Source organism: Manacus candei, unplaced genomic scaffold (genome assembly GCF_025592945.1).
Source record: "Manacus candei isolate 608988 ecotype Guabito, Panama unplaced genomic scaffold, ASM2559294v1 h1tg000014l, whole genome shotgun sequence".
Classification (NCBI taxonomy): domain Eukaryota; kingdom Metazoa; phylum Chordata; class Aves; order Passeriformes; family Pipridae; genus Manacus; species Manacus candei.
Genome location: NW_026138062.1, coordinates 47,010,108 through 47,023,094, shown reverse-complemented (window position 1 = coordinate 47,023,094; position 12,987 = coordinate 47,010,108). Strand labels below are relative to the sequence as shown.

At 42.2% G+C, this 12,987-nt stretch overlaps 1 protein-coding gene across 3 annotated transcripts in view; it reads right to left on the bottom strand.

Moving 5' to 3' along the window:
- The window catches only part of ME3 (malic enzyme 3), a 118,781-nt gene extending 106,186 nt beyond the window's left edge, over positions 1-12,595 (bottom strand). The window contains exons 1-2 of one of the 3 annotated variants that reach the window (XM_051779252.1): positions 12,250-12,595; positions 3,246-3,317 (exon numbers count right to left, since the gene is read on the bottom strand). In XM_051779252.1, the coding sequence (XP_051635212.1) occupies positions 3,246-3,317; positions 12,250-12,444 (267 nt within the window). In that variant the 5' untranslated portion in view covers positions 12,445-12,595. The remainder of the gene's footprint in view (positions 1-3,245; positions 3,318-12,249) is intronic. The other 2 variants (XM_051779250.1, XM_051779251.1) reach the window with 2 other exon arrangements.
- Between the last annotated feature and the right edge of the window lie 392 nt (positions 12,596-12,987).

Genomic DNA, 12,987 nt, shown 5'->3' with positions numbered 1-12,987 from the left:
TCCAAAAATAAATGTGAAATATGCCAACATGATGCCCATGACTGGACGATCCTTTCTCAAATGTGTATCAGTGACTCAGACACTGCCCTCCATAACTGATAAGAAATGCAGTGGTGTTAGATGAAAAGCAGCAGTGTGTTAGGGCTCCAATAGCTTGAACTTGAATGTCTGAATAAATCTCAGTAATGAAAAGCAGAAACAATACATGCCTTCAAAATCCTAAGAATTGGTAATAAGAAATAATAAGCCACAAATATCTCTCCCAGTTATGTTGCTTTCTTTTCTTTTTATTTAAAGTCTTTATGTTCAAACACAATAGTTCCTATGTTCCGCCACAATCTGGAAACCCCAGCAAGGGATGTGTCTAACCACAGTCTCATTGGACTGAAAAAGTAATCTGTGACTCCATTGTAGGCTCAAGTTGGAGAAAATTCTACACATAAGCGATGCATTCTAGAAAGTAATTTAATTTGCAAAGCAATAAATAAGTACCTTTACAACTCCTAGTCTACTTTTTGGTTCACCTCTCATTTGTCAGGCGGATTAACAAGCATGTATAGAGATGTCCTCCCTAAAGAACGAGCTTTGAGATCTACTCTCTCATGTGCCGGGATCTCAAGGCATTCCCTGTTTCTACCTCGATCTTTAATTGGGAGAAAAAGGGAGAATAAGGATTTTTGGCTGTTGCCCCATGATTTCTGAAAATACAGAAGCTGGCTCAGAGCTTCAGTCTTACATGACATGTTAGCCTGCAGGTGGACAGTAAATGCAATGCATCCAAAACATGATTAGCCTTTGCGTATGTACAGATAATATACAAAGCAGATGCCGGATGCCCAGAAGTCCCAGCTACATGGCCCATCTCATCAGAATGGAAATGAGAAATATCTGCAATGCACAAAATGTATCCAGATGGTCCCACCACCATGGGGGCACCACAGACCTAGAAAGTCTTACATACTTGCAGATTCTCAGCTCAGGTGTCTCACCTCTCCTAGCAGCGTTCTTCTGCCTGCACAGGACAATGCAATGCTGTCCCAAAGCTAAAGTTGAAGCCTGTTTTCAAGAAACATAAAGCACCTTCCACAGTATGAACTTAGTACAAATCTGAAAGGGAAGAGGCTCACAGGACTTCAAGCCAATTTGGTTTGGGGCCCAAACCAGGGTTTATTGCAATCAGCTCAGAGCTTGAGAAAAATTTTGCAACACCAGGAAAATTAAAACCAGTGATGAACTGACCAAGTGCCTGTTTTATCAACAAGTCTGAAGTTTATGCCTCGTACTAGCATACTTGATACAGTACTAACGTTCAGAGATTACATTATGATGATTACATTATGAAAGAAAGACATTGAGAAAGACTTGAGAACAGTGTCAGCTGTTCATCGCTTTCTAGATGATCGGTAACCCTGTTTAGCACTGCTCTTTCCTGCTCCAACACTATGAAACATTTAAGGTCCTGTGAGATGTTATATTTATTTTCTGACAAAACAAAAAAAAAAGTTAAAAGCATCCACTTTACTGAATTTACTAATTCTCAGGAAATACTAATTGAAAACTTCTTGCTCTGTGTTACAAATTGCAGTACAAATATTATGATTCTGTAAGTCAAACAAGATTAATATCCCTCTTTCCCTGCAGGAAATCCTAATATATGCTACAAGGGTTTCCAGCTTTGCAGGAAGTGAAACTGCTGGACTCTCATACACTTTTATATTTGGCTTCAGTGGGAAACTCATTTTGCAACCGCATCAAATACCAGTTACATTCCTACAAGGAAAACATTCCAGCTGCCAGTCAATAGGACATTCGACCTTGCAGAGAAACCTGAAAGGCACTTGTACAAAACAACAAGATCTGGTTACAGTTGCACTTTTACAGCCAATTCCATTAAAGCTTATCTTTAAAATGCAATGAGCTTTTTTAAAGTGACCCACACCAAACCCAATTTACAGCAGCAACTCGGGTCTTGCTGTTGCTTTCCAGTGCCTTTGCATCACTTCTCCTCTATTTATATGAGAAATATAAATAGAAATTTATTATTATCTTATAATTTCAAATACAGTTAAAATGTTAAATCCAAACCAATTACTTGCCTCTAGGGAGAGTGGCCCAGTTTCAGCAAGCATGAGTCACGTATTCATTCTGTTTTCATACACCCCATTGCCCTTGATCAGTGGACATTTGGAAGGTCACAGTTCAAAAGCCCTTTTGTAAATTTTATTAAGCTGCAAGAACTCTACAGGACAGCTTCAAGCTCTCCAAGGTATCTCGCTTAGTACCCTCATTTTTCCTACAGCAGGTCTTGTGAAGAAGTCCAGCTCTTCTTGCCTGCATGCCAGAGGACAGCTTCTGGTATTGGAAAGGTATCAGTGAGTTGGTTACTTCAAAGCTCACAAGGAAGATGAAACATAGAAAATGCTAAAATAAAAAGTACTAAAAAGCACTTTTGATTTTTGGGACACACAACTATGGGAACAGCTGGACCCTTCATGGGATTCTGCAATCGTAAAAATTGATGTTATTGGTAGATTCCATTTTTGCTTTGAGACTTTGGCATAAACAATCCGTAAGCACAATTTTTCACATATGATTTCATTTTAATTACCATTTATTAACAGAGCAAGATGCTGACATTTCACACTATACTACCTTTAATCTTACCCTTTTGTGATGAAAATGAACTTACATCTTGAATGGTGCAGCTGCTTACTTGTAAATTCCAAAAAGGCTTGATGTAAAGATGACTGAAATCAGCTGAAAGCCTCCCAATGACTTAAGCCTATGCTGTCTCTTAGAAACCAAAGAGCAATGTTCAGGCAGACCTCTGTGCTGTTGCAAGCACTTTTTTTCCCCCTAGACATAAGAAAGTAAAAGCTGCTGGCATCAGCACATGGAGTGAAAGGCATGTCCCACATCTCCTTCTAATAAATATTGCTGCACATCGAAACCTGGGCAAGTTACCAAACCTAAGAGGAATCTGTTGCACGTGTGCAATGAGAAACAAGTCACAGTGGTACGTGCACTGAAAATCCTCCCAACTCAAGATGGAAAAAGATTCTTTTATTACCTTTGAGCAACTATTTCCGTGTTTGAATGTGATTTACTTGACAAGCCTGTGAGACACCACCAATGTCAGCAAATTCACTACTGAATATAAAGTAGCAGACACTGCAGAACAAAAGCCACTCTGCATTAAGATCAGCAGTAACTTATACTTAAACGTTTTCTGTAGAGTTGCCTACCTGGAGCACATGGACATATTTATCATTGCTTTCCATTACTTCCAGCCACCAAGCAAAGCCATCCACAAGGCACTGGGGGAAGAGAGAAGTTTTCAATTCTTCTTCCCAACATACTCATCATGCCAAATACTTTGAGATCCACTTGTGAAAACTTTCTCTCTCACACAGAAACCATTAGAACTGCTAATCTATTCTAGTACAAGTGTCTTTCACACGCCTGTGACTGTTGCACAACACTTTCCCTACAAAAGTGCCCGCAGAAATTCAGACTTGACACACATCATGCTAGCACAAATTATTTGCTCTCCGAGTGGTTTTTTTTGGTTAAATTTTAAAGAGTCTTTTAGAAAAAAAAAAAACCACACCAAAACAATGGGAGGTACAATTCTTAGATTTATCTGGTTTTTCCACAATATTCAGATTTAGCACTTCAGCAAATAATTTTTATCATTTTATGGCTAGATCTAGAAACCCTCATATAGTATGACGGGAGAGTCTGTCCAATAATTGTAATCAAGGAACCTGATTTACAGAGGCAGTTGTTTTACTCCAGAATTTAGCTACAGACACAAATGACAAAATGAAGACATCTAATTCCTTGCGAGGTAGGAAATGACTATCAGGGAGAAGTTTTCATTTTGGGTGGATTTTTTTGTTGGTTTTTTGTTTGTTTGTTTATTGGACCAACTAATCTAGTTAGAGATAAGAAAAAACAAGTTGCTAGAAGAAGGACACAAAAATCCTTGGGCTTACTTCTCCCCATCTCCCCGCCTCTAAATCATTTGAAGCAATAAAAAAGATTATCTCTCTCTTCAGCCCCTGCTCTGGTTACATGCTTAGATCATCTTGACAACAGAAACTCTTAATAATCTGGACATTTCCAAAAATGACAGGACTTGGCACTATAATCCATTCTCTCATTTGCAAATAATCACAGCTAAAATTACCTCCAGGTTTAACATCAAACCATTCAAATGAAGATTAAACAGAATTGAACAGTTTCCACAATAAATTTAACCACTAGGCAAAGTGACAGATCCATTAGGCACGCCAAAGACACAAAGTTCAAGATGTCTTGTCCAGGAGAACATATCACTGTTGTATTTGAAACAGCCAACTCCTACCTATGATGAGAAACACAGTGAAGCCTTGACTACATGTTTTACGAGGTTGAACATAGCTAATCCATAGAGACATTCTACAAGACAGACATCACTTTTTAAGCTAGACATACAGAAAAAAGTTCTCCAAGACGTGGAGCTAATCTTTTGTTTTACGTACAACACAGAAGTTTACTGAAAATCAGTTTCGGTTCTATGGTTCCACATGTTGAAAAAGGATACATGTGTAACAGAGAGCTGCAAAGTTCTGCAAAGCAGAAAATGTTGATGTGCAGAAGACTTGCATTGGCCTTATTTTCTTTGTCAGAACCATAGTCTTCGCAGTTCTTGTCTGAGTTTTGTGTTTGGCAGCTGCAGAACTATAAAAAGCTTTGCCATTTAAAACATTTTTAGAAGAACGATATTGTATTAGGCTGACAATACATAAGTCATTCATCAAAATGTCATGTTGTTTGGGGAGACAGATAGCAAGTGTCACCCCTGGGCCTCAAAGAGAAGGTTAAAAAATGAAAAACATGCTCATCATCTCTACTCTCCATTATACACGGAAAGTAGTCAAGTTTGCTGTTGTGCTAAGCCTTCTATTGAAAGAGAGGGAATTATAGCACAGTGTTTATTCTCCCCCAAGCACCAAGGCCTGTCTGACCTGCTCACAACAGTTCTAAAGCTATGTCTGTCCTGAAAGAATTTATTTGGGTGAACGTTACAATAGGCTGTTCATGGTTTGGTAGCAGGTCTGGTAACTCAGTGAGAAAAAGACAGAAAAATAAGTAACAGAGGAAAAGAAAGACACAAAGCAAAAACTTAGGATTTTTTCAGCCTGACTTGTCTCCTAGGTTCTGCCAGTGTAAGAGCATTTCTGGATCCAGAACCTCAATGACAATTAAAATAACGAATTGCCCCTTAGGTCCCTGCTCCCTTGGTACAAACAAACAACAAAACCAACTAACCAAACAAAAAACCAAACCAACAAACAAACATAAAAAAAGACCCCAACAAAATCAGACAATCTATACACCTGCATGTCATCTAATCAGAGAGAGGTACAGGCAAGACTTCTCCCATGCAGGGCAGCATCCAGCTTTCAGCTACAGCAGGCAGCACTGGCAGCTCCAGTATCAAACTCGAGGCCTGAACTCTTTGAGGGGCTCAGTGCTAGAAATGCCAGAGTGCAGCCTGCATAGGGGCATGTGCTGGCAGAGGTTCTCTTTGAAGCAAAGAATGAGTAAAACACCTAAACCACAGAACAGCTGTCAAAGGGTATATTTGCACAGTATCTCCCATCAGCCAGGCAAATGAGGGCAGGAAGGTAAATCAGCATCGTTTATTTTAAGTCAGAGAAAGTAAACTATCCTAAGTCCTGGAGGAGCCTAAATATTATAAACAATCATAACTCCCCCTTCAGCAAGGGGTATCAGTAGGCACAGTTATTCATTAAAGAACCTCCTTCCCTTTTTCAGCTCTGAATGAAGGTCAATAACAGCACCTAGTGTTCTTCTGGAGGTGGCTGTCACAGAAGCTAAAGATGAATTCAATTTACACTCTCTTTATCCAAAATCAAGTCAAATGGAATTTGCTCTAGGTCCAGCTTTGTCTAAAGAATGTCAGATCTGACATACCAAAATCAAAAATTCAGGCATCAAAATGTGCCACACAGCACTACAAAGCTGCCAGACAAATCCATTTGAAACCAAAACCAAGCTATAAACCTATTGCTCTTCACTTCATCTTGTGAATTAGCACTGCCTTTCAGCACGTTCAGTTAGATCATCACTAATTTTGACAAGCACCAATGACATCTCAACACAGAGCAAGCACACAGTTTCTAACATCAATAACATCATGTATCACACTACTTACATAGTACAAAGCTTAAAGTCTGCTGAGGTCAGTGGAGTGCAGACTGTTTACCCCACAAATAATATGCTCAGCCTTTCTGCCAACATCTACAGCGTTTCCAAAGTAATCAACTAGTGTACCACACATTTCATTAGATGCAAAGAACAGGAATGCTGAACAAGCTGTAATATTCAGCCCTAGATCCATTCTAAGTGCAACAATCTCAATTTTCATCCTATTTATCAAAGAGTTTGTGTTACTTAAGTGCAAATCTAATGCAAGTGCCAAAAAAAACTTAGTTCCTGCTACAAAACCAGACCTACATTCATTTTTGGCTGTGCCTTACCAAAATATGCCTAGTGTAAAGATTAAGGCTTCTCCAAACAAAAGGGCATGATAAAAAGAAAGCAACAGCTTCAGCTGTCAAGTTGATGAATTTCCTCAAAGGCAATTCTAAAGGTATTTTTACAACATAAACAGTTCAGAAAACAGAAAGAAGCATTTTGTTCCAAATCAATTTATTTTTATTAAAATCTTATACTGAGTGCAAGCACAAACTCAGCACTTATAAAAGCTGCCCAACCAATATTTCCAAGACCTTTCATTACATTGGCAAAATAAGAAACAACATATTACAGGGTTAATACAACACAGAAGCAGGGTCTGCATCAGCACCCTGCTCACCCTCACATCAACAGACTTCCTCTGCACTTCCACACTTTTCCACAAGAGCTCTACCCCCAAAGCATTAATCTCTCCCAAAGGGGAGAGCAACAGTGTTGGTAATAGGTTATGCAGGCAGATAGAAAGGCAGATGGCCTCTTAGTTTGGCTATGATAATGGAGAATAACTGGAATCCAAGCTGGGGGAGAAAAGGGACTTTTGCAGGCTGCTGCTAATACCAGAAGTACCAACAGATTTAGTTTGGGCTTAGTCTGCTGACCATGCCATAACAACAAGTTCTTTGGTATGAAAACATTATAGGAAATGCCCTTGCCAAAAGACACTCGGGACTCAGAAAAAGATACGCCTGACACTAACACCAAACAAACAAAAATGAAAATCCACATGCCAGGATAATAGCCAAAGCAAATCTAACTGAGCCATCACCTTTCCAAACACCACCACATTTTCCAAAATGCTGAGCCAAAGCTCTCTCCTTGGAGTTAGCTTCCACAGAAGTCAATAGTGATACACGTAGGCTTGACTGATCAAGCACAAACATGAAAACAGCCTCTCTGCTCCGGGCACCATCGAAGGCTCATCACACTGGATGGTGCTCCAGCTCACTCACATTTCAACTCTAGGGCAGTTAGAACCTGATTTGATAATGATCACTCTCTCAGCTTTGGTTTCACTTGGGTCTGAAGTGGCCCATGTGCTGCAGGGTTTACCCACGGAAGTGTCTTGTATAATATCCCTAGAAACACGAGAGTCTCATCAGGTCAGTTCACCTATATGAGCATCCTGTCTCCAGCCCCAGCCATAAACCTTAAGAAGAGTAAATAACACAGGTTAATAGGATACTCTACCACTGCACTCTCCTATCCTTTCATCATTTTCATTTTGTGGACTTTCTAAGCCAGGCGTGGTTTTAGAGTATTTAGTAACCCCCTGTGGATTTTTTTGTTTTAATGAACTTGTCCAGTCTAAAACTTGTCCCCTAAAACTTGCTCGAATAGTTATGAGCTCCTGAAAAATATGAGGGGAACCTCCAAACTGTGTCCACCTCACACGCTTACTTTGCAAAACATGAATAGGTGGCAAGTTAACAAATGCTGGAAGTCACACAGCCACTAAAAGCCATGTGTACAGCTCGATAGCTTTGTGTCTATCCAGACCTAAAGTTAGCCAACTGAAAACTCCAGCTGCAAGAATAACTCCAGTTGTAAGAATATAACCTTGTGGATTTAGAGAAGAAATTCATTAATTTGAAAACAGAATCCTACCTCCATTTGATCTTGCTAACTGCCATTTCATACACACGGTTCTTGTGCTCATTACCAACTTTGTTTAAATCTAATCATTTTACAAATCCAGCTAATTTTAGGCCTGTTTCACCACAGTTGCCAAGTGCAGCCATGTGCAAGATCGTATCATTTTTTTCTCAGCTGCAGTGGCAAATTACTGACACTACATTCAAAGAACCCTCAGTTAGCTCAATTTCAATCCCTGCAAAGCTGAAGGATAAACAGACTTTCTGCATTTTAATGATGTGTAGAGCAGTACATTCCAAAGACACTGCAGAAACCTACAGCAATTCTTAGAAGTTTCATTCTTACAGATCCAGACTAGTAAATTTGTTTTGTTAGGGTTGTCGGGGTTTCTTTTTGTTTTTGTTTGGAGTTTTTTGTAATTCGTTATGACACATTCCATGAAAAACAATGGAGAGCATGCATGTGCATCAAAGGAGTAGAGTTTTATCCAGAGGTACTCAGAGACCACAAACTCAGCTCCCTACACTGCACCTTGCAAGAAAGTTTAGTGTATTATCTCAACCCTTCAAATACAGCAATATCCTGCCATTCTGAAAACAAACTGTGACCTCCAGTCCTGCATCTGTTTGTGATGGCAAATATCCAAGTAGGCATGATTTATCTCAAAATTAGGACTCCCAGCAAAGCGCAAGAAGTGTTGTCAACCTTCCAGTCAGATGTCACGAACAAAGTTACAGTCAATTTTGGACACAACAAGATTTTTGAGTCCCTGGAGGTGTGTGGTCAAACTGGGAATTGTCCAGCTCAGCCTGTGTTTGCTAAAATACAGAAAGGGCACATGGATTTGACAGAGTCCCCAGAAGAACTGGGAATCATGAGCAGCACATCTGAGATGAGCAGAATTGCACAAATCTTGAGAACTGACAGCAGTGTCAGAGAGAACACAACATAGCCTTGACCACACCAAACACAAGGCAGCTTTGATAAATAAGGTAGTGGATAAGGGATGCCCCATCTTTCCTCCCAGGGAATTAGCTTTTTGCAAGGCTGAAGCCCCACAGTAGGACAGACGTATCTCTCAGCAAGTGCATCACTGCTGCTGCCCTGTTGGCAAGCCACTTACATATGGCCAAAGCTTCTAACAACCCCCCCCGAAAACCAGTTCGCATTGGATCATCACAGAACACTCTTACCAGTTCTCTGTGGTTCTCTGACATCGTTAACATTTGTAGGTTTTCCAATTTTGCAGCATTCAAAGTCTGGAAAAGAACTACTTCATGAGGCACTTCATGAAAGCACGCAACAAGCTCCTCTTCACCCTCCTATTATTTCTGAGACTGTTCTATCAACTAAGAACAACTCTTATTGCCTTTTAAAACTGCAAGTACCCCTCAGGAAAATGCTGATGTTTCCTGAGTCCGGCCCTTGCATTAAACATGGGTTGTCACACTTTGCAACACAAGGAGGAACAGTATTTGAATACTACAACAGTAAACAATGTAGTACAATAGTAAACAATGACCAAAGGAAAGAAACAACTGCAAATTTCTTACATCCATAACCAGTTTTTCTGTTTATTTTTTTTCTTCTCAGGCAGCTTTGGAAACCAGGAGAGCTTCTCAAAGGACAGCCTGCTTTTACTTTTACTAATATTTACGGTATTACAGAGGACCTGTCAGCAGTGGCTTCTGAGTCTGCTTCTTCTTCAAAGCACCTTCAACCTAGTAAGCAAGCAAAGACTTGGATCAATAACCTCAGACCGTAAATCTGTCTGCAATTCTGCTGAAGGGACAGTCTTCTTCATTGAATAAATACCATACACTTCACAGCTTTAGACTGACAGCTTAAACTTCATCCAAAAGCTATAAAACAGCCAGGGTATTGAATAATGCAGCAAAACACTTGCTGCCCAAAGTCTCACTTCTGAATAAATTTTTTCAGAGTTTCTTGGAGAGATGTAAGGACTATTCCCTGCAGAGCAACCTTCAATCAGTTGAAAACTTAAAGTAAGCTCTACTGCAGAAAAACAGTAATGACCCCACACCCGCATTTAGTTACCAAAGGAGTAAGCAGCAATTGCCATGTGATGAGAGTGCAACAGCTGAAAACCTACCGAGATCCCTAATTTTGAGCTACACTACTGCAGCACAGCAGACCAAAGGGCCATCAATCACTGTCAACATATGAACTGCCTGAAATACACCATTTCAGTGGAGCACAAGTAATTCTTTAGAGACTACAAGGAACTGTTAAAAGACACACAGGAATAGAAGCCTGTTTAGAGAAGTCTGGAAAAAGGGCTTGAGCGTTTAGTAATGACTAGTTACCTAGGTGTGTAAACAGGCAGTCCTTATCTCTTACCACAGATGCTGGCCATTTCTGTCCTCACTGGGATGTTCTATGAATGACTGTATCGGTGACTGTAAGATCTGCACTGACTAAGGAACACAGCAAACAGCAAACACCCAGGCTGTAGACCAGCTGGGAGACTTCTCATGGCCAATTAAACATGGTACACTACAATATATTTTTCCTCTAACAGAAGCAGTTTTCTACCCTTCTCTCCACAAAGACCAGAATTCCATTTAGACTTAAAGAAAAATATTTCACTGGGAGGGTGAAAAAGAGAAGCCTCTAAAAATTATCAAAATTATCAAACAGGACATTCAAAATCTACTTCTGTGGCAGCCAGATCCATTTAAAATACGTGATAGATTCAACTGTTTGAGTGTTAGTATTGCATCACACTGAGAAAAGGTCAAAGTATTCATTTTTCAGTTCAAATCTATATATGTAAGAATACTAAAAACATTAGCTATGTCACTCTTTGTATCCATCATGCAGGACCCAAAAGAACATGCCAAATGCTGAAGAAAAACCCCATCGAAACCTCTTGATGCTGACAAATTACTGTTATTTATGATACAGTTGTCAATTCCTCTTCTCTTCAGCCTTACAGACATGCACTGTATAATGATGCAAACCAGATTGCCTTCAAAGTTGTTGCACATTCAGTAACATCCTGTGTCATCACGTGCCTTGGTCCTTAGGGATTCATCTCTATGGATGTGAAATGGTACCAGGAGATGCAGCTCAGTGTACAGCATCTTACACAAAATAAAAGTTGTCATCTGAAGTCTCCAGTCCAGAAGAAGACAAAGGAAGCTCATGTACTGAATAACTACATACCATCAGATGATAAACAGTCACAGCCCCATCAATTCTCAATACCATGTTTAATACCTGCTTGTTTTAGGTAATTGACGCATTTGTGGTTATTTCCAGCAATATTAATACAAGAAACTGGAACCCAACATTCTTGGTTCTGACATATTTGATCCCAAAATTTGCATCCAGATTATTTTTTTCCCTTCAAATTACAGAAAAAGATAGAAAAGTAGTGTAGGGTTAAGTTACTCAGCCTCATTTTACATGCCTTGTAGACCTTGCTGAAGGCTTTTGCATAAAGTATCATTATTTATTTTTATTATTATAATTATATTGTTGGTGTTTCCACAGTATTGAGAACAAATATGTCTTCAACCTGGTAAAACACACTGCTTTGGCAGCAAAGCATACATTGCTATGGGTATGTTAGGAAGATTTTAAACAAGAACAATTCCCCGTGCTTGTTTTAACATGAACGCATAAATGACACCTGTTCCACTGCTACATGTGTAATACAACATATATAAATAACCCAGGTTTTGGTACTGGACTCTGAGGAGAAGCCATGCCTTTTCCATTCCAATTTTTTGTGATTTTAGGCAAATTGCTTCAGTTCCCAGCCAAAGGCACTTCTGTCCTACACAGGCTCTTCCAGTGCCACCACTGCAGCAGAAGAGGAGAGGCAGGGGACTGACTCCAGAGAAGGCTGCAATACCGAGCCAGCAGGTGAACATCTATCAGACGCCCCGTGCTCTGCTCAGGACAACCCAGGACCGCTTCCCGCACAGCAGCATTTCAGCCCTTTCGGAGCGGAGCTGGGGACGGACACGGGGCACGCTGCCAAGCCCCCCAAACCTGGACGCCCGCGACCCAGGCCGAGCCCCTTCCCCACCTCCGCTGCCCTGCCTCTCGCCCGGGCCGCGCCCCCCCGGCACCCACCTTGTTGAGGTGCGGGTTCCTGGTGATGTCGTAGCCCCGCTTCCTGACGTCCAGGGCGCGCCCGCGGCCGGCGGGGGTGGTGCCCCCCGTCTGGCAGCTGCGGCCCCGGGCCACGCCGAGCAGCAGCGGGCCCCGGCCCGCACCCACCATCCGCAGCAGGCGGCGGCCGCCGATCCCGCCGCACACCGGCACCATCACCCCGGACTCCTGCGGGCGGAGAGAGCGCCCGGCGGGGCGGGACCGGCGCGGCCCAGGTGTGCCCGGCCCGGCCCAGGTGTGCCCGGCCCGGCCCAGGTGTGCCCGGCGCGGCGGACCCGCCGAAGCGAAAGGAAACCCAGGAAGCAGATTCCACGGCGACCCCGCGGGGCCGCCCCTCCTCCGTTACCTGTTAACGCTCGGCGGCGGCGCAGGGCAGGGGAGGGGGAGCCGGCCGGGTCCGCCCCCGCGGGCACCCGGTGGCCCTGCGGAGGGACGGGGTGTGCCCGGCCGGGGCGGTGCGGCCCTCGCCCCTTCTGTGTCCGCGTTGTCTCCTTGAGCCGCCATAAAGGGCATCGGGAGAGAAGAGCCCGGGCCCCGCGGAGGGTGGGCGCTGCAGTGCCCGGAGATGGGGTCCCTGGGCAAGGACATGGGACCACAGCAGGACATGGGGCGGGGTGGGGGGAGCAAAGCTGCTCGGGGGAGTTGTTAGTGCTTAGGCAGCACCCTCAAAGGACTTTCCAGACCTTTCAGTCCTGGACT